Genomic DNA, 22,088 nt, shown 5'->3' on the forward strand with positions numbered 1-22,088 from the left:
AAATCAAATCACCATCAAGCTTCAGCAGCTGGAATAATTTAGGATAAGCGTCTAAATTAATAGACTTGTGCAAATGTAGACGTAGAAGAAGCGACAGAGATTTAGTGTACACACATACCTGTGTGTATCCCAGCGCACCTAGCCTATAATGAAGAAGTGCAGCAGCGCCAGCGCGCATCTGTCTTACATGAACGCCAGTTTGACACTTGACGGTACTTTCGTTTTAAACCGAAACAAACTGATCGAAGCACCTAATAACAATGAGGGAGACAGGAAAGAGATTCAACGCTGCGCTCAGTTCTTAGTCTCCTTTTTTTGTGTGCATAACAGACTAATCAGAAATCTATTTTGGATGCAAGTTCAAAATATTCAGCAGAACTTCTTAAGTTTAAATAGTCAGTGAGACAAACGGAGCAGAAAATAGGGGAAACTGCAGCTACTTCTCAGGGATTTTTTTTTTTTTTTTTAAATTGATGTAATACAGGCTATAGACTCACCGTTGACAAATGAAATGAGTGAATAAGTGAATGTAAAAGTATTATATTCTCAGGTAAAATGTCACTGCATTATTTAAAGTGTGAGTTTAGAGTAAGTTTATTCTCCACTTCATGCAAAACTGTTCCACAGCTGCACGCTTTTAAGATAAAATTACTGGCATTCGTGACTTTAAAGCAGTTTGACATGTTATTCTTAGGAAGTAATAGGGACACGTTACAAAAAGCAATAAAGACCCTGAGGTGTCTGCTTTGTGAAAATGTGTAAGACAGTTATAACTGTCTTCTTTTTTTGTTTTTAATTCAACTAGTTTCAGTTCAGATCAAACAGTATTTTCTCAGTGATTGTACATTTTTTTAAACTTAGTTTATTCTGCAGGTTGAACTTATAAAACCCTTTAAATGCCTTCATTTAAACGTTCAAACAAGCCCTTCATTATATAGATTAGTTCTACATATAGACATACAGTGTGTGTCAGGTCTTTGATGTGTTTGTCACTGCTGGTATTAGCATCAGACTCAGAGTTGCAACCACTGGGGATGGAGTTAAACAGTGAGGATGCCTCTGTACTGCATGTGGCTGTGTGGCCTGATAAAGTCTAAGGACAGTCCTGCATGTGCACATAAGCAATCATCATGTCTCATCCCCCGTGTCTTTAATCTTATCCTACACCACCCTCAACAAGGCTCTGATTACCAGGGTCAATTTGGGACTTTCCTCTTTCCACTGAAGTGTGGAGTGGGCAACGGAAAATCAAGCTTAGTGTCTAAAGTCCCTAAAACACCCTCACTCAGCACAAACATGCTCTGCAGCTGTCAGTGCACTCAACCATTATGCGTGTGGGATTATATATCACTGTTTCTCTAAAAATAAGCATTTTCCCCTTTTTTTGTTTTGGATAATAGACTGCATAATTTAAATGAGATATAGTTTAATGCAAAATAAGTTACTGTCTGAGGTTCACTGTTCTCTATATTTATATGTGAACATGTTCATAATGTTTGCATTTGATCACTGCCATTTAAAATGATAAAGATCCTTTAAAAAAAATTACTTCACTCAATATTCAAGACAAAACAATGAAATGAGGCCCCCTTGTGCAAAGCCAGCAAAGCTGCAGCTCGGAGGCTGTCAGACTGTGCTTTTAGATACACATTAATTCTTCACATCACTTTGATTTATCTTATTTTGGGCAGTTTGTTTGTTTTGTTTTGTTTTGTTTTGTTTTGTTTTCTGGCAGAAGTTAGTGGGACCGAAACTGCTGAACATCCAGCTGTATTTTTTTTCCTGAATCAAAATATGTAAAACAGTGTTTTGTTTTGGATATTTTTGTTATTGTCTGGTTTTTTTTTGTTTTTTTTTTTGTTTTTTTTTTTTGTTGTTTTTTTTTTTGTTTTTTTTTTGTTTGTTTTTGTTTTTTCTTTATTGTTTGTTTTATCTGTCCAAATAAAATAGAATGTTATCTCAAACATTAGTGGGTAAAATGTGCAGAATACAGAGATAACTCAACAACATGCTTTTCTTTTTTTATTTGGTGTCTCCATCTTGTGGCTGCAGATGTTAGCAGTGGTTTGCTTTTTTTTTTTTTTTGGGACTTAAAATTGAGTTAGTTTTCCTACGTGAAATACATGATCCTTTCAACCTTTTTCAACACTTGTGTCTTGGACTGAATGATTAATCAGGTCAGTATATAATTTCCTTGTTAAGATGAGTGTGTCTTTGCTGCTCTGTAAAATATCCAAGTTGAGTTTGCTCGCTTGCAAGCTCTCCCTAATTATTAATAAACACAAAGTGCAGCTGAGACTTATGGGCAAATGAAAACCATATGGCCTGACAGAAGTTAAGAAATCACCAAAGATAAAAGAAAATTAAAATAAAAGTGACTCAGCCTGAGGAGGGGTGTGCATTTGCATTAAAGTTCACTCCAAGCCAGTTTAGTATGATAAACAAACACCAAACTAATAACGATGCTAGGAGACAAGTCAGGTGAAGGTATTTCAGTTCTCTTTGGGTATTCCAGCTTCCACCTGCTAGATAGAGACATGCATGTTGTGTTTTCATTCTCCATAGGAGTGATTGTTTGTGTGAATGCTTTGTCTCTCTGTGTTGGCCCAGCGATGGACCGTCTAGGGTGTATCCTGCCACTCGCTTGATACTTCCTGGGATAGGCTCTATCCCACTGCAGCCCTGAACTGAACTAAGTGGTGCAGAAAATGAATGAATGAACAACTAACTAACAATAAAATCTTTAGTTTTTAGGAAGAACTCAGAGTTACTTACCAGTTACTTACCACCACAAATATGGAAACACGGCAGGAACCTGTGAGGCAACCATGCAAAGCACCACACCATGGAGCCCCACAAAGCACAACTTTTCTCATAATTTAAAACAACGTAGCCTTTACTAGGTCTTAACAGTTTATTTAATTGCTTTTTCCATTTTCCTTTTCAGTCCTTATAACGGTATCACCCTAACATCATTGCGCTGGAATATTAACCCTCTCTTCTTTGAAGCATTGCTTCAGACAATGGAGTTTTACAACATTTAAAACATTTGCTCCCCATATTGGGGTGTGTCAACAATAGATAGCCAAACCGTGCCAAAGTGGCCATATTGTAAACCTTGCTTCAGTTGTCAGTTTGTAAACCTGTTTCACTTTATCAAGGTGGGCCGTAGCAGAGATAAAGTTCCCACACTGTACTACAATTATGATTTCCTGCTGCAGCTACAACATTTTAAAGAGGTATTCACATAGGCCTACATCTTTTTCAGGCAAGCCTGAAACTTTTATTAACTTGTGCAATGTGCCATCTCCATTTTTCTTCTTTACCAGTAACATATCCTGACAATTACACATCTTAACAAATCTCTCCTTACTACAACAGACCTTGTGGTTGCACAGATATACTCACAGACATCCTTCTAGGTTCAGGGCTCAAAGTTGAAGATCCTGTTAATGATTTGTTCCAAAAGTGAAAGATTTCTTTGCCGTACCTACTGCTTAATCTTCCCAATTCTTCAGACGTTATTCACACACGCCTCCTAATGGGCTTAATTTTTGCAAAAAATGTAAAGTCTCCGCGCAATATGGGATGTGGTATTGGTCATTTGAGGTCATATTACCTAACTTTACAATATTATGAGGAGCATGGGATTTCTTATGTCCAGGAACATAAATCTTTAGAGTTGAAATGAGATTTTTTTTTTATTCTGTCACATGACTGTGCCCTCTAACTGACATGGTAACAGGTGTTTTTGTTTTACACTGCTTTCATTTCAGCAATCTTTTAATGTCAAGTCCTCACCTCCTTGTTTTCCCCTTCCCTCCCCCTCTCTTTCTACTTGCCTGCCTGAGCAACAGAGCAAAGAAAACAAACCTGTTTGTCTCGCTGCAACCAGGAAACCAATCAAAGGCTGAACCAAGACGATCGTGAGCAGATAGGGTGACATAAACAGGGACTAAAAGCGTTTCAGGCCAGGGCAGAAAGCATGCTTCCACTGTGCTGAGAATGCATATACCGATTCTTTTGTCCTTGGGAATGTAGGAGTTTTATGGTCCTGGAATTAATGCTGGTAAGCAGAGTGTGTTGATAAACTGTGGCTAAATCTGAACAGTGGAGAGAGGAAGGAGAGAAAGAAACAAGATGGCAAAGGTCTGACTTGTTTCAAGAATTAAGTTTCTATCGCAAATTCTGTTTGTGTTTCTCAGCATTTTGCTGTTGTGAATCTTTTTAAAATACAGATACAGAATTGGCTATTTATTTTAGAATTTCTCTGAAAGTATATTCCTGCAAGTGAGGACATATAAATTTTAAAAAATTACCTGGTCTGCTTTAAAGTGTTCAGTATTTTTGAGAGAATATCATGTGTTGTCATCATTTGCTGGATAATGTAAGGCTGCTTAGCCATTAAATGCAATGAGGTTGCTGTTTGAAGAGGATAAGATGCATTCTGTTCAGATTAAGTTGAGGATGCACAGAGGTTACTGTTATGACGAGAGAAGTCAGTGCGAACTCACAAAAACTTGAGCCACTTGACAACAGTTCCATCTATTTTTGAGTATTCGCATTTATTCAAAATTCAACTTTCACACCTCTTCACTGAGCTTTGTCCTTATCGTCACATCCTCCCCACATACTCACAGATTGACCTGTGTGATAGTTTTTGCTTCACTTCACTTTCAAATGCACAACAACGAAATGATGGAGGGAGAAAGTATAGGAGCCTCCAGGAGCCCCATGTTGAGCTCCCAGCTTCCGAGCTGTAGAGATCGGCGACTGGTGGACAAGAGCCTCAAAAGACTGGACAAACTCCATGAGCTGTGCACAAACCCCCTGCTGGGGCTAAGGAAGAGTCCTCCATACCTGCCAGATCTAATAAATGAAACCTCAACCCTGCTGGTGGAAGTTTGGGAGCCCTACCGAGGTGCTAGATCAGCCGGTGTCCAGGTGCCCCGAGGAGATGATGTCAACTACCTGAGAGTTCACATCAGAAACTTGCTCGATAAGACAGAGAGGGCTGTGCTGCTGTTTAAAGATGGACGGGAGAAGATATTTGATGAGACATCAAGCTCCAGGTAAGAAGGCCTCTGGCTTGAGTTTAACCAAGCATTTTAGCACGTGTTGAGCGATAGCTTGGTTTAGGAACTGCTTAAAGATATTGAAAACAGTTTTTAGTTTCTATTCTTAATTACATGATTAACCACGAGTGCGGGTGGAGGGAGGTTGAAAATAATATTCATTATTTACTTCTTCATCATTCGTCTTTGATAGATTTGCTGCTGAGGTGCTTGATTTTCCTCACTTTTGTACAAAACTGTGGTTGTTTTTACTGAATATGAAAATGAGTCATTTTTCATAGTTCTGTGTTGTAATAAATACTATACATTTGTTTTAAAGCATCAAACTCCATTTTTAGCATTCATAAAAAGATTTTTTTTATGCTTATGGACACTTTGTTTACTTTATAAGTAAAAAAACAAACAAAAAAAAAACTTATATACTAATACAGTATTTTAGCCTGAATCTTCATATTTTTGCAGCTTTCAAAAGTCCAGTTCACACACTAACGCATTGAGTTTTGGCACCATTAGACCCGGTTTTAGGATTTTTAGAGGCTTTTCTCCTAAATTAGATGCTTTTAAATGACTTTTACATGTGCATGATTACAGCAACAAATATTAAACATTACTCCACAACTGGGGAGTTACAAGTAATTAATGATGCTGCCTTCAATAATTTCTCGGCCTACAGGGAGATCTCGCCCAGTGATTGCTGGGAAGGGGTTCCAGCTTCCCCACGATCCTTAACTGAAGCAGTTAAGAAAATAAATGAATGAATGAACATTGAGATCTGTTGAATAATGGGGAGACTTGTATGTTTTGTTTGTTTTGTTCTTCTTTTTTTCATACAGGATGATATCATTGAGGCATTTCCAGGAGAAACGTGTCCACAAATACACACAAGTAGTAACAGACACACAATACATACATATAATATTTGTATAACGGTGATAAAAGAAGATTTTAATTATTTAGTTTTTTTCATTGTACTTGTATGTTTTGTTAAATACTCATATTAATTGAAACAAGCTATCTAAGACATCACAGCCCAACATTCTGTATGACCAGATACCATGAGAAGCAATGACTGTCGTCCATCTAGATACACTTAACATTTAATCGCCATGTAGAGGATTGCTGTCAAGCAGACAGCATTCACATATAAAATATGTGGCTTTTTGTTTCATATTATGGTGATTACAGGTTAATTCATGTCTGTGACCAGCCTTCTGTGACTCAGTTAACCTGACTGTTTGACTGCCGGGAGACGTCAAATCTACTTACAGGATTTTCAGACTGATGCTCCTTTTTTTCTTCGTCTTATTATTATTTTTATTTCCCCTCCAAGTACCAGCCACATCCAAACCAACTTCGCATCCAAGATCAGACAAAGCATGCAGCTCTGCTTTCAATATTATCATTATTATTATTATGGTCATGCCTATTTAGCCTTTAAAAAGCTTAGGGAATGCAAATTAAAAATAAAAAGGAATTAAATGGATAATAAGAGAGTCCTGACTTATAAACTGACATTTGAGATTAAAGGTTCAATCTTTCCCTGAACACAAACTGCGCCCTAATAAGTGTGTTTTTACACTACAACCAGAAGCAAAGGAAAAACTGTGTGCTTCCCAGATGTTAATCATACACCTCACTGTGTGCGGATGAAAATAATGGAAATTTTCTGTACGCATGCTGTTTGATGACAGCTGTTTGGTTTTGTTTTTCAAACAGCTAGACAAAGTGATTTTTCTTCATAGAGTCTGAGACACATTCCCTTGTTCCTGTTAGGAATACTAATGACAATAAGAGGAAAAAGGACCAAAACCCACATCTTTGTGATGCTAATACGGGGAAACCAGAAACGGCAACAACATCTTTTTAGTTTGAGCCGCTTGGAAAAGAGAAGGCTGCCTCATCCCAAACAGATCACGGCATATTTTCCTTTCCATGTCTTGATCCAAAAATTATTGTTTTTTTTTATTTTTCTAATGTTCTTTAAAAAAAGAGAAATTCTATTTATATCCTAGAGGAGTTTTTTTCCCCCCTCTGGGATAAATATTATGTCCATTTCAGACAATATATTGAGACAACCAATAAGAGTTAGAGTACACAAAAGTATATATGAGTAGATATGTACGTAAGAGTAAATAGGAAAGAGATTGGTTGTTTTATGTTCATTTCTATGCTGTATACCCAGTGAAAATGATCACCGGGTAAATAAATAACCTGAAAAGTGTCTGTCGATGCCTGTGGCATGCAAGCCTTCTTAACTCAGCATGCAGAGAAAATCAGTTGCTGCTAATTTTATCCCAAAATAAATGGCATCTTTGGAAACTGTGAGAATAAAATGAGATTTTTAACCATTTTTACCTGAACTTTGATGAAACAATTGTTTTGTGTTTATCAACATTTCCTTACTTTACAGATTATTACTTTAAATCAAATACCTTTCAGGTTCCTTGTAGATTTTATTTACAAATATCTTCTGACATGCAACACATTTCTGCAACAATTTTTGCAATAAATTTAGCCATTAATGAACATAAATTGTATTTCATATAAGAGTTTAGCCGTTTCCATACTAAACCATTTCATTGTAAGGAAATTTAAAAGAAAATGGTCAAAACAATGTTTACTCTTGCTCTCGTTTTTTTACTTTAACCTTTAAACACAAAAATTTATACATTGGTTACAGTACTTCATCATTTAAATAGTGATCTTGTCTTTTCCTCTTCCTCATTGTTGGTGGAGCCACTGAGATCTTTCACAGTGTCTGAGCTCAACACAGAAATGTCGATTTCACTCTTTTCTGTACGTGGTCACTGTATGCAAATCCCTAAATATGCCAGATTTTATTATAAAAGAAAAACAGTCTTTCAGCATAATCTGGAAATGAGATTAACCACCTTCATGAATCTTCCTCTTGTACAACAGATGGGCTAGCAGCAAGGTCTGCATGAGCAGTCATGTGGCAAACTTTTATGTCAATTGTTGCACAAATGCCTGGCTCTGAAGTTCTCCCTTAGTAATCGTCAGTGTGGAGCTTCTAAGCAAATTATTAATAAAATTCAACACACGCCAAGTTTCATATATTAATATAATATTCACTCAGAAATCTGTGAAATTACCATCCGGCATTCAGATGAGGCCTCAAACAGAAATGAGATCGAACTGATGCTGAATATAGCAGAAACCAACAGAAGAAGGTGCAGCTAATACAACGGGAGTTTTCTCCACATCTGACAGGAATTTAAAGAACTCAAATGAAAATGTTGTCATGTGTCAGGCATTCGCAAAATAACACAAGAATTCTGCAGTTCATGTCATAGCCTGTATTAAGTATCAGATAAGTTGTTTTTTTATTAAAAATGTTCTTGAAGTATCTACAGTACATTCATTAAGTTACTGTAGTTGTGAGCTGCCATACATGAAACAGATATATTATCACCCTAAAATGTGAGAAAAGTATGAAGAGGTGTGAAAATGGACTTAAATAATGAAAAATGATCTTAATTCAACATTAGTCATTCACCTAAATGCAATTATTGCTGCCGTTCATATGAAAGGGAAAATCTGTGCCTGACTGTCCAGACTGTGCCAATCACCCCCGAACACAGACTTTTAGTAAAATTTGTAGCTCAAAAAGTTGTAGCATCGTTTTAGCAAGCACCGACATTCAGACTCATTAAATACTTAATCTTTAATGCACACAATTGTTTTGGAAGAACTCAGTGGTGGCATGAGGGTCCAAACTTTGAAATTTTAAAGTAAAAATTAGCCTCAAATCGTGACTTCAAATTTATTGTTTTTACCGAACGCTACCTAAATATTAGTATATCAAATATTTCAATTACATAATATAACAAATGCATCTTTGACGTCAGACATCTTTCCAAAAATTAAGTTTAGCACGTTCTCACTCAAATCTTCACCACACTATTTTTTAAGTCTTTTGAAATATATTTTTTTACATGCATGGATCAGGGCCAGAGCAAGAGATGCGGCTTATGCATTTCCTCCCACCTCCGGCTCCGGTACTGCCGCTCTCCTCAACACTCAATGGAGGTTTTATTTAGAACCTTGAGGTAAAAGGTTTGCAGCCGCTTTCCACCGTGTAATTCTTCGCAATATTTTGGGGAAATTTTCCACAGCTGCATCAGCAATGTGTTGTAGAAAAGAGAATATAGTTGAATATCAATTAAAACTGGCATTCATTGATTATTCTGTGGGGTATTGTATAAAACAGAGATGTTTCCTTGTAAGCGTTCCCCACCATATGTAAGTGTTACTGTCATCAAAGCACATCTGACGTAGGCGCTATTGAAGGTGAAACTGACATATGTTGCACTACGTTGCATGCTGGTAAATGTGTTCTGGTAAAGCTGAAGAATAATTTTTACAAACTGAATGTGGACACATGAAACAGGAAAGACTTGTGAGACTGTTTTATATATAAAAAAAAAAGGGGGGGTCTGAAGTGACACACTGGCCACTGGAACATTTTGTGGTATTTACAAACAAGCGTGCAGCAGTCAGCATCCTGTTTGTAAGATGGACTACCTTTTATGTGTCTGCTTGTGCGTGTGTCAATGGAAAGTATCAGCAATGCTTCAGTAATGCTGGTTCTAGCTGGCACAGAGTAGCAGCATACAATGCAAACTGGTTTTATTAACTGGCCGACACACCGTAACTTTGTACAACGTGAAGAAAACGTGTTTTTGATTATCACTCAAATAAAAAAAAGTCATCAGAATAATAATCACAAGGTCAAATAATAAAATAATAGAATATAAAAAGGGGATTGTTTTTTTCTTCTGCAGATACACATGTCCAAAGGTTTTCTTATATGGATTAACATATATGAGAGCACAGGCTGCAAAGAGGACTGAAGATATTTAGACTTTTGAAGAAACCACAGTTACCCTATTTCTGTTTTTGCACCAACCTCAAAAGATTTCTTGACTTTCTTTTTTAGGAGAAACCTGACCAAACTCTCCTTGCTGTTCAGTCATATGCTGTGGGAGCTGAAAGCTATGTTTCCAGGAGGATACTTTCAGGGCGACACCTATAAGCTGACAAAAACTGAGGCAGAAGAGTTTTGGAGGCATTCTTTTGGCAACAAGTAAGTACACGATAAATAATATAAGATCTATTGATGTGTTTTGATCCTCTTTGCCTGAGTTGCATATCTAAGTAAGATAACTGATGTCATCTAGTTGTATAGTGCAGTGGAATACCTTTAAAGAGAAGCTGAGGAGTGTTCATCCATTTGAAGAAGGGATGGAGGTCATGGCTCTGAAATCAACCATTGATCTCACCTGCAATGATCATGTTTCAGTGTTTGAGTTTGACATCTTTACACATCTATTCCAGGTGAGATGACATTTCCAGTACAAATAATAATGTGCTGAGTGATATTTCTTTTATTTCAGATTGGGGTCATGTGACATGTTTATGAGTAATCTGTCTTACCTGCAGTGGATGGCAGTTTAAATAACCAAAACTGAATCTTGAAGGACAAGCCAGGACTAAAGGTTCTCAGAAGAAGCCATGAAGAAACTATTTAAAATATTTCAGACCTTAACAAAATTTGGGAAAAGTTTGAGCAGATCAGAACACAGAGCTGATCCATGGAGCAGTGTTATGCAAAATCAATGCAGTCATTACGTGATCACCTTCTGATTAGCTTTCAGCTTTGCTTGCCTGTTGGGGAACCTTCTGTCTCCAAACTCAGAGTGTGTTTACCTCCACCTTCTGCAGATGAAACATTGACTGATCAAAAGTACTTCGTACAACTCTATACATCCATCCATTTTCTGTACCTGCTTAATCCACTACAGGATTACAGAGGGGCTGGAGGTTATCCCAGCTGCTATCAAGCGGGAGGTGGTGTACACCTTGGTCAGGTTGCCTGTCTTTTACAGGCCTAACACAGAGAGATAATAAAAAAACACTCATATTTACTTTTCTAGGGAGAATTTTAAGACACACATTTATGCAGACTGAGAGTCTGAAAAGACCACAGAGAAAGGCCCAAACTGGTTCAAACCAGGATATTTCCTGTGGTGTGCCAACAGACACACCCATATATGAAACTAAACTAAACAAGCAAACAAAAAAATGCGTTTAAGAAAATGGATTTTAGAACAAATTTTGAGGTACAAAATGACACAATTAGCCAGTTAGTTTAGCAACAGCAGCATCTTCTTTGCAAACATAACTCCTTTGTAAAATGCAAAAGAAAGACAGTCAAGAATGAGACAGACTGTGATATTAGGATCTGCCTAAATACATCTCCCGTTGACAACGAGACAAAATGAAAATGCTGCATCAGATGCAAAAATAAACATTTTGCTAATAATTTTTATTTACCTTCTCTTTTCTTTTAGCCCTGGAGTTCTCTTTTAAGGAACTGGAACCAGCTTGCTGTGACCCATCCAGGTTACATGGCCTTTCTCACCTACGACCAAGTGGTAGCTCGGCTGGAACACTACCTGCACAAACCTGGGAGGTGAACATGAGCACAGCCACAATTTCTGCAGCCATCACAACAAGCTACGCTAATCTACCGAGGGAATAGGAAAAATATGCAACAATCATTCATAACATCATGACAACCCACATGATACTGAGTAGTTCCTCATACTGCAAAAATGTCCTGACCAGTCTGACCAGGACATGGATAAAGAACTGCAGGTTTTCCTGAAGTCTTTGGTTCCAGGATGTTAGCAAAAACTCCTTTCAGCTCTGTTGGACTTTGTGGATTGGGTCCATTTGTCACAGATCCATTAAGATCTAAACATTTTGATATCTCACAAGTTAGAAACCTTGAGCAAAATCTGCAATTTTGTTTTTGTCATGATCATGACATCATAAAAAGATGAACACTGTTATGGTTAGCAGATTGGTGTGTAAACAAGTAAGCACCAAACTAACAAAATTTCAGAAATAATGGTCCTCAAAACAACACTCAAATAATTTGTATGTATATTTACAGTGACAACTGTCTCTACATCTAGTTTTAAATTTCTGCCTTGTTAAGTGTAATTAACAAGGATCTCCTGCTTCCAGCTACATCTTTCGTCTGAGCTGCACGAGAATGGGTCAGTGGGCTATTGGTCATGTGACGAACGAAGGTGACATCATCCAGACCATTCCCCAGATCACACCTCTCCACAAGGCTCTAATGCAGGGCTTCAAGGAGGGATGGTTAGGACATGCACACACGCACCTCGGATTTAACTTTCCTTAAAATAAGTGCCCTCTGTAATTGCTGTGTGTTGCTTTGCTGCAGCTACTTGTACCCGGATGGCCGCGATGTGAACCCTGACCTGACAAGCTTGTGTGAACTCACACAAAAAGGAAAAGTCAAAGTTACAGAAGTGAGCAGATGCAGCGGTTCACACATATATGTTCTAGAATAAACTGCTGGTATAATCTTAAATGTTCAAGCTGTAGATTGTATCTGGAGCTGCTCTTTGCTCTGACTCATCTCACTGGCCAACCTCCATCCTCAACCAACAGGAGCAGTATGAGCTGTACTGTGATATTGGCAGCACCTTCCAGTTGTGTAAGATCTGCACAGAGAGGGATAAGGACACTCAGATTCAGCCTTGTGGGCATCTCCTGTGTCAGCCCTGCCTCAAAGGCTGGCTGGTATGTACCTCCACCACTCACTTATCTGTATCTACAAAATCATAGACAAATCTTTAGCTCCATCGCGTTTGTCTTTGTATGTTGAATGGAAGCAGACAATTACTGTAACAGCGGTGTGGTCAGTGAAGTGAAGTAGTCTGGGTTGACTAATCTGTACTTATTTTTGTAGGTTATGGTCTGCCTGTTGGTTGTTACTTCACCGTGGAGTGACATGTCTGGTTATTTGAATGTGGTTTGGGGTTAGTGTCAAGAATAAGCTTTGTGTCTCCCATGCAAATATTTTATTTGAATACAGAGCAGTAAAAAATAAAAATAGGCTATTCCAGGATGTTAGCAAAAACTCCTTTCAGCTCTGTTGGACTTTGTGGATTGGGTCCATTTGTCACAGATCCATTAAGATCTAAACATTTTGATATCTCACAAGTTAGAAACCTTGAGCAAAATCTGCAATTTTGTTTTTGTCATGATCATGACATCATAAGATGAACACTGTTATGGTTAGCAGATTGGTGTGTAAACAAGTAAGCACCAAACTTTTAATAAAGAAACAGAAAGGAGAACTGGGTATTATTGTAACAGTAACTTCCATTCTACGCATTTTTCTTTCCACTCTTCAACATTACGTTTCATCTTTACAATGCCACTGCCTGTGTAAGATAACATTTCTATCCAACTTTAGCTTTCTCATCATTATTTATTGTCATGTTTGATATCTCACTCGATTATGAATCTTAGATGTGTTGACATAAATTCAAGTTGTATATGAAGTTTAGGTTGGCAACGCTGGTGCAAATACAAAAACTACATACAAAGACTACCTTCATTTTTATTTATTTTCTTTTTTAAGGTTCTAACAATATAGAGATTTGTGCTGTTTTCGATTTAAAAAATGGGATGGAGTAACTTTCCTCATGTTCTTTTATATATTTACTGAGTTGTTTGTTTGTTTTTTTAATTATTTATTGAGATAATCTATTAAGGCAAATATCAGAAATTGTAAAAGTCTTGCAGGAAAAAAAAAAAAAAAGAACAGAAACCAAACAAAACCAACTGAACAGTCATAATCATCATTAGGAATCCCTTCAGCTGATCCAGTCTGGCACCACCCCAGTTTCTTCTGCAATAGGAACCTAACCAGTTTCCTCTGACTGACATGAAAGCCATCCTTTCAGAGTTAATGCGACCACTGTCAAATCATTGCATCGTTCTCTTTCCTGGTTCATTCAGCCTGCCATTGACCTCTGATGTACAGGAATTGTGTAATTCTTTGAAAAGGTGCAGCATGTCCTGACATTTAGCTTAGAACTTCCTGTTTAAACTCAGTTTCACATCCTTCTCAACGGCTGCAGCTACATTCACTTTGAGTAAAAAGTCTGTCAGACAGAAAGAGAGAAGCAACGTGGAAAGAAAATTCGATCAGTTATATGGATGTAACACCACAGTGGAAAGGTTGTGACCTACTCTGCACTGTCATCAAGCAAACTTGATTAACAAAAAGTTTATAAAGCAAAGACATTCGTTCTGGCATTTGCCATCTTGGTTTTTGTCCTTGATCACAAGTTCAACATATTCCACTTAGTTCAATAACATAAAACTTCTGTAAGCTCTTGTGTAGCTCACCACTCAATCCACCACAAGGGGAGAAACATACTGAGGATTTAGCCAACTTCATGACAAAATAAACAACATAGCAAGATGCTACACTTGAAGTGATGGTGACCTTTTAAATGTACATATTCTTTCCATTACTGTACCCTTTGACGGCTTGTTGGTAATAATCTAGCAGAAGTCAGCTGGCCAAACCTGCCCATACTGTCGCTGCGACATCAAAGGAACACAGCCCATCCTCGTTGAGCCTTTTCTGCAGGACAGCAGTCGGTGGGAGGAGGAGGGAGATGATGATGACGAGGATGAGGACCATGAGGACATTGAAGTGGTAGTAAAGGAAATGGCTGCCCTGAAGAAGGTGTGTGAATATACTTCTGTAATGTTCTAATCCATTTTAGCAACAGTAGAAGATAGAAATATGTCTGTTTTGCTTTTTTTTTTTTTTCGGACTAACTCTGCTCGACAGTTCTAGTATGGGTTGCTTTTTTAACTCATTCCAACAGCAGTTTCATGTAGCATGTGTAGCAGATCCGATTCTTCACATATCTAATAAAATATGCTATTATGATCTAATTGCAGGGCTATGCAATTTGATGAAAAACTTTAATGATTTTCAAATGACAAATGTTTCTTTGTCTTTAAATGAAAACCTTCAAAAGCCTTAATTTAGTCATCAAGCCATCATCATACTTTTCTTTAGGTGTCAAATGCCTACAGATGTGTCCAAAGTCGGTCCTAATGAGCCATAAACCTGCAGAATTTCTATGTATCCCTGCTTCAACACACTTGACTCAAATTAAATTACTCTAACAGCCTATGAACTTCAGCACAATGACTTATTTTGTTTCAGGTGTGTTTAAGCAGGGATACATAGAAAACCTGCAGGACTGTGGCACAGAGATGGACACCCTTCCTTTCAGTTAGAAAGCTAATGTGCCAATGATAGTGATAAAAAGGGTTATGCTGTAAATTACACCTGCTAAACCATCTGGAGTTAAGCAATGTCAATATGTTGCTATAGTTACATCAAGCACTGTATAAACTTACAAACTGAGCCCTTAACATGGTTGGAAACATTCGGGATGGTTTATGCTGCTTGTCTCCGTCAGCCATTAACTCTATAGGAAGGGTTGGTCCAAGATTTTACAGGAATTTTAGAGTGTCCTTTTTGCTGGAGGATGAACAAGAAAAAAGTTTTTCCACTGGCATTTAATTAATAAAACCTTTTTCGACAGTTTTCGAGTTTGGGCCAAGTTCCCAGCTCCCACATCAGTGCTCCACCACTGCCTCCTAAAAACCTCCCAGTCCCAAACTGCCCATCTCCCTCCAGCCAACCTCAGATATCTGAAACCAAGACAATGGCCAAACAAAAATGCTCTTACTCGGTAAATTCCATTAAATACTCTGGATGTTTGTACGTTGTTGCAGATTTATGCTTTTTTGCAACTTGATAATTAGATGTGTTGATTTTAGTTGGTCTCTGCTGGTAGTAAACTCACTAATTTTCCATCTTCTCTGCAGGCTCAGGGTGGCAGTGAAACACACAGGCACAGACCACAAACAAACAGGTAAGATGCTGCTCATCGCAGAGCAGAAAGAGGACTGATGTCTGCAGTTGTATTTGAAAGATTTTAAATTACAGGCTACTGCTCAGGTTTACAGTATTATTTTTGTCATTTTCGCTTAATTTGCAAATATTTTGGTAAAATAAGTTTCAGTTTTTTAAGGAAGCTTAAAACTGTACATTTCTGCTTTATCCAGCCACAAAAGACTCAACTTATTTTGCAGAGCAGGCCTGTGCTGTATTGTCTTCATTCCTTTATTTTCATATTACTCTCATTGTGAAAGGGTTTTTTGTACTTCCTGTTTTCTGTTTTTTCATCTTTACTTTATTTATTCAGCTATTTAGTTCATTCATTTACTTAGAAATGTTACTAACAGAGTGCAACGGCTCTTAAAGTATCCAAGTTCCAGCAATCAGAGAAAACTGTATTCTAGAAATGATGAGAAATCGAGTTTCACTGCTTTGATTTTGCTGAACAAGCTGATGCATTAAAGGAAGGATGAATGCTGTTTTACAGCATACATTTTGAGGCAACAAAGAATTCATTTACATAACTGGGCAGAAAAGAAATTAGCTTCACAAAACAGAACTTCTTCACATAATTATACCAGATTGAGACAAATTCCTTTTCTTTCATGTGAGGCCAATTTGCAACCGTCTTTTTTTTCTTTTTTTTTTTTTTTAGTGAACATTGCTTTTAATTCTATTTATAACAGCCATGTGTAAAAACCTACTGCACCTTTCTAGTTTATACACTTTAAACAAGATATCCACATTGATCCATGCTGGCAGCTGGATGGAGTCTCTGGCATTATAATAACTGAATATGTTTTCCTTGTTTGCCAGAGGTGAAGAACAGAACCCTGGTGGCTTCAGGTCACATCTGCTCTCTCACAGGTAATAAATGACTCCTCTGGACCTCACGGTCACATAAAATTATTTTTCAGCTGAATGTGCAGCATGAAGTGTTACTACCAGGAAACAGTACCGGGAAGTTGAGAGTTGCTCATACATAACACACAGTTCATCTGTATTTATATTCCTGTTTGCTATTCTGTGTCAAATAGTGCTGAATTCCTCGGAGAAGCTAATTTTCTTTCCTCTTCTGACACATCTGCTGAATGTAAGTTATGACCTGCTTTGAATCTGATTCCTCTGCAAATATTTTTCCTTAGAATTAAGTGTCAAGTATTGTTCTATTTGAAATTAGTTAAGTTATGAATGTGTAAAGAAAACATTTTGATGTGTAAAATTTCTACAGGAATCTCATAATGAAAGGAGACACATCGAAATGCAGATTTTTGGGAGCCTCTACTATTAGATTCAGTTCCGCAAACGCAAAAGCTTAACATAAATAAACATACAATAAATATTTGTCAGCCTTGCTCATATAATAAAAACTAGAAAATCACACTGCGGCAGTCATAAAATTAGTTCAGGCTCATGACTGTACTGAAGCACAGCAGATAAAAAATAGAAACACTGACATGTTTCTTAGACCGGTAAGATTTTTTTTTATTGGGAAAAATGTCTGTTGCACTTTGGTTTCTGGTCATATTTTTTCCACTTATGACCTCATCTATAACACATAATGGCCTTTTTCCTCCCAGTGGACTTTGAGTTCTCACTGAAGCAGAAGCACAGGTGTATTAATGATAGCCGGTCCAGGTTTACGGCATGCTGGTTCACTTTAATGGCTTACTGGGGTGCGTGATGGAATGAGACACAATTAATTGCACCTGTTCTTTTCCTGCTGTGATAAGTTAAAACGTCTGCTGTGTAAGAAAGGCCCATTATTCTAATGCAGAAAGAAGTTTTCACATTGAGTGTTGTCCTTTTTTCATTTCCAATTTTCACATTTGAGCCACGGTTTAGAGAGATGACTCAATATGAAGGCTGCATTCAGTATTTTGCCAGACTTCTAGACCAATTGCGAGACTTGGGCATCTGGTGACCTCTTTTTGTGGTTGTGTGTAGGTGCAGCAGCCTGGATCGGACCTTCCAACCAATTTAAAGAGAGGAGAGAAAAGGAAATGGAAGGCAGAAGAAAAAGAGAAAGAAAGCAAAGAACTAACCTGGGAGACATAACAAGAACAATGTCATCCTAAAAAATAAGTATCACCTGGAATCCGGTTAAAATTGAAGAAAAAAATGGCAACTGAGATTACTTCATTCAAGAAATGAATCCTCATTGAATGTAATTCTTGTTTTCCGTCTCATGCTTAACTGTGAAGACCACCTGACACATTGCTGATAAGAATTATGGGTGTGACGGGAAGAAAAATTCCCCACTGCGGCCTCCTACTGTTCAGTAATCACACTGCCATTATCAGCACAGGGAACTGAGTACTCATTTCTAAATATAGTCTCACACACCCTCTCCTTTGTAATTAAAGCATTTAATAAGCCTTGGATATGAAAATAAACTAAGAGAAGGGTTGAAAATGAAATTACGAGGACATGAAAGAGGCTAATCACGTTACCAGGATAAACATGAAACTGATGAAAAATGCCGCTTCGTCCCCTAAACCATGTATGTTCTTATGGAGATGCAGGCACCGCTAATGATGGTCTTGGTATCACTTTATCAAGTTATCTTCTATGTACCAAGCAAAAAAACTTGTAACTGATATATTCTTGTACATTTTTCTCTCTTTAATTACAAACAAATTAAATAATTGTAAGAGGTTTTATTTATTGTCTTTATGTTCAGGCAAGTGTTGACTGAAAATGTGTGGGTAAAAACATGTATTGGTACAAGGAAGACTAGGTCCAATTAAGGGTGGCACAAAAAAAGGGTTAGATTGATGGGGTGTGGGGTAATTGTGGCATAAAGGAGTAAATAATGTCATGTAGTGAAAAGTTTAACTCATAAGAGAAGGTGGAGAAAATAGTCATTTCTCAGGGATAGGCTGCCAGAGTGTCTTCAATCCAGAAGAGGAATTCACACACTTTGACATAGACACCAGGGTAGTTGGGCTGAGCACAGCCTTGGCCCCATGACACCAGGCCATGGACTTCTCCAACACACACCAGTGGGCTGCCAGAGTCACCCTGGCAGGCATATAAGGACCAATTATAAACAAGTACTCAAGGAAAATCTTCCACAGATGAAGAACTCTGGGTAATGTTCAGTAAAACTCACATTACAGGCATCTCTGCCTCCATCCATGTACCCAGCACACACCATCCTGCGTGTGATCATGCCAGGATAGGCGTTCTCACAGTCCTCATCGTGTACTATGGGCACGTCCAGGCACTGCAGACGGTAGGGCATATTCACTGCAACAAGTACAACACAGAGGTGCTCATGCAAATGGAGGTTTTTCTGTACACCTGTTTGGTATGTTCTTTCATTTAAATCACCTTCTTCACCATCCATGGCGGTGTTACCCCACCCAGACACAGAACAGGGAAGCCCTCCTATTGGACACCCTGTGGGCAAGGGGATTGGTGCAACTGCTTCAGTCACCTCCACAGGATGGAAGAGCTTGATCAACATGATGTCATAATCCAGGGTTTGGTAGTCATAGCTGGACACAGACATGTGAATAGGATTTGGACTTTAGCTGTTTCTGTACGTAGACTGAATAGATACATTTATCAGAAACTGTATGTTGTTTACAAGTTCATTTTATGCTGGAAGTCTATTAGAATGGGAGACACTCCATTTAAACTTCTGTCCTACTCTGATTGGTCAACATCGAGATGTTTCATCCAGTATATAATTCTGGATCATGTTGCTAATCAAGGCCTTTTGTCAGCGAGTAGCGGTACATGCCAGTTCTGTTGTTTAACACTGGGTGCAAAAGGGGTGTCCGGTGTAAGGTAATTACCATGGCTAAGAGGTAAACTGGTACAGACCTGTAATGCAGGTCTGTACCAGTTTTGCAATATGTTATTGATTCCAAACAAAACACAGTATCGTCACGGCAAAAATAAGATGGCCTCAATTCACCAATATCACTGAATCAGTGGGAGACGGCTGACAGGAGACAGGCGCAGCAGTATATTTCAGTGACTTAAGATAAGGGCTGTTTACTTCATACAGGAACTTGTTTACATTGCTCTCAGGTCCTTCAGACAGCTATCTATTCTATCTCAAAGGGACAAACATGCATTCCTCCAAAAGCAAACAATGCATAGACTGTGGAGATAATGCTAAATGTTGACTGAATGGTGAATGACTGGACAGTAGTTCAAGGTGGCTGTAATTGGGAGAGGCTGGCAACAAGCAATTTCACAATCAAGAGAACAAATTTTCAAAACCTGTTCACATCTGTGTTTACATCGTTGTCTTTCCTAAACAAAAAAGAAAAAGAAAAAAGAAAAATCACACCAACCAAAAACTGTTCCAATTGCAGCTCCAAAGTGGCAACAAAATTAAACATGTAGATGTGCAATTTCTACTGTGGAGAAAACATTAAAGTACTTTTAAAGCTTAACAGTAACTCAGACATGCTAAAAAAAATAAATTTTTACTGAAAAGAAATCAATGCTATTATCATAAACTGCATTATTCAGCCACATCTCATTAGTATCTTTAAAATTTTTCAATTTTAAATATAAAATCATTTGATTTTTCATTATTCTATTAACTCTTTTAATAATGTGGTTTGTAGTTTGCAACTGTGTGTTCCACATGCATCAGACTAACAGTATCTGTAGATAATTGATCCTAAACATCTTACATCAGTTGAGACGAAAATGTTGGTCTTGCTAAACCAACATTGATAAGTCGACATCCTGTGTGAGGGAGGAAAAGGAATCACTGCGCACGCAGCACTTCAATTGATTCAAGATTCATGTCTAACTTTGAGAGAATATCCTCCTGTGGTGGAGAATTCTGAGCTTTGTACATTTTCTCACCCTTGACATGTACAAAAAAGCTCACTGAAGAATCAGGAAAGGCTTAAATAGCATGAAGTGTTCTTTAAACAGTGAAAATGTAAGAGATGAAACAGATGAATCCTTTTATCGCTCACCTGGGGTGCCAGATGACGGTGTCTGTCTTCATGAGCTGCTCTGTTCCCTCAGACACACGTACATCATGTTCTCCCAGCATGATCTGCATTGCATAGGGACTGAAAGGAGTGTAATGTACTAGTTAAACATCAAAGCAGAAGAAAATTTCAAGTGTTTCTCTTAATCACTCAAAGGTGAATAAGTCTTATTCTCCTCTTTGTTTAATTTGTCTGCCATCCTGTAGCTCACAGAAAACTTGTATGAAGTCAAGTCAGACTGATGGTTTCACCGAGAGAAGTTTTCTACATGAAACAAGGCTCACATATTCTGGAAGAAATGAATGATTTTCTTGGTCATTGCATACTTACTTGTACCAACAGTGAGCAACAGAGAGCACCCACTGCTTGTTGATGAGCACTCCCCCACAGTAGTGGTAGCCATAGTTGAGGGAGGCCATGTATGGACGAGAGTGAGGCTCACACTCCTGCCCGCCAATGATCCTGCCATCTTCCCGGGGAACTGCCACTGTCACACAGAAACAGCAAAGATAAATGACTCGGAATAATATGTAACCCAAACTTTATCATGTTTTTTCTAAAACGAGACATCATTATGTAAATGTATAGCTTTGAGTGTATTCACAGTTTTGTATAAGTGTGTGTTCCTGTCTTTACCAGCAGCTCCAACCATCAGCAGCAGAGCCAGCAGTCTCATGGTGTCTTGTGAATGATGAGAAGACACCTGGACACCCCCCCAGCTCATATTTATACCCCACCGACCTGCTGTGCTCAGCCTGTTTCCACTCCTCCCTTTTTTTGTTTTTGTTGATCCCATCTGTGTCTTTTCACCAGGTTATCACCTTAGTAACCCAAAACCCATCTCTTATCCTCCAAATTTTGTATTTGCCAGCTTCAGCCCCGTCACATCACACTCGCTGTGGTTGTGTCATCTGCACCACCTCAAGGTCGTCACACATTAAAAACCTGGCGATGGTTCTCTCATGGGTTACTCATTATTGGCAAGCTACAGCATGAAAAAAAAATGAAAGCACTCTATGCTGCCCTTGTCTAGGCAGGATAAAAGTAGAAAATTACAAAAATAACAGGTATGTAAATATGTATAGGTATATATAGTTATATATGGTCATAGTAACAAAATAGAAAAATGAGATATATGGATGTGATGTTTTTTGCTCTACTTTTCGGTATCCTTGAGCAAAAGCCAAAACATGTGAG

At 38.0% G+C, this 22,088-nt stretch overlaps 2 protein-coding genes across 2 annotated transcripts; one reads left to right on the forward strand and one right to left on the reverse strand.

Annotated features, from left to right (window-relative positions):
- Positions 1-4,698: 4,698 nt before the first annotated feature.
- Positions 4,699-17,902, forward strand: cblc (Cbl proto-oncogene C, E3 ubiquitin protein ligase; the record flags this gene model as incomplete). Its single annotated transcript, XM_079241043.1, has 12 exons — positions 4,699-5,072; positions 10,036-10,182; positions 10,277-10,433; positions 11,450-11,571; positions 12,132-12,269; positions 12,355-12,442; positions 12,585-12,716; positions 14,503-14,682; positions 15,560-15,709; positions 15,846-15,892; positions 16,735-16,785; positions 17,866-17,902. 12 exons carry the CDS (start codon positions 4,699-4,701, stop codon positions 17,900-17,902), a joined length of 1,623 nt encoding a protein of 540 aa, XP_079097169.1.
- An 887-nt stretch (positions 17,903-18,789) lies between these two features.
- Positions 18,790-21,567, reverse strand: LOC306755903 (trypsin-like; the record flags this gene model as incomplete). Its single annotated transcript, XM_079240475.1, has 6 exons — positions 18,790-18,942; positions 19,034-19,170; positions 19,255-19,421; positions 20,874-20,972; positions 21,222-21,378; positions 21,528-21,567. 6 exons carry the CDS (start codon positions 21,565-21,567, stop codon positions 18,790-18,792), a joined length of 753 nt encoding a protein of 250 aa, XP_079096601.1.
- Positions 21,568-22,088: the final 521 nt, after the last annotated feature.

The sequence above is a fragment of the Telmatherina bonti genome, assembly GCF_933228915.1.
Source record: "Telmatherina bonti genome assembly, chromosome: 5".
Lineage (NCBI taxonomy): Eukaryota > Metazoa > Chordata > Actinopteri > Atheriniformes > Telmatherinidae > Telmatherina > Telmatherina bonti.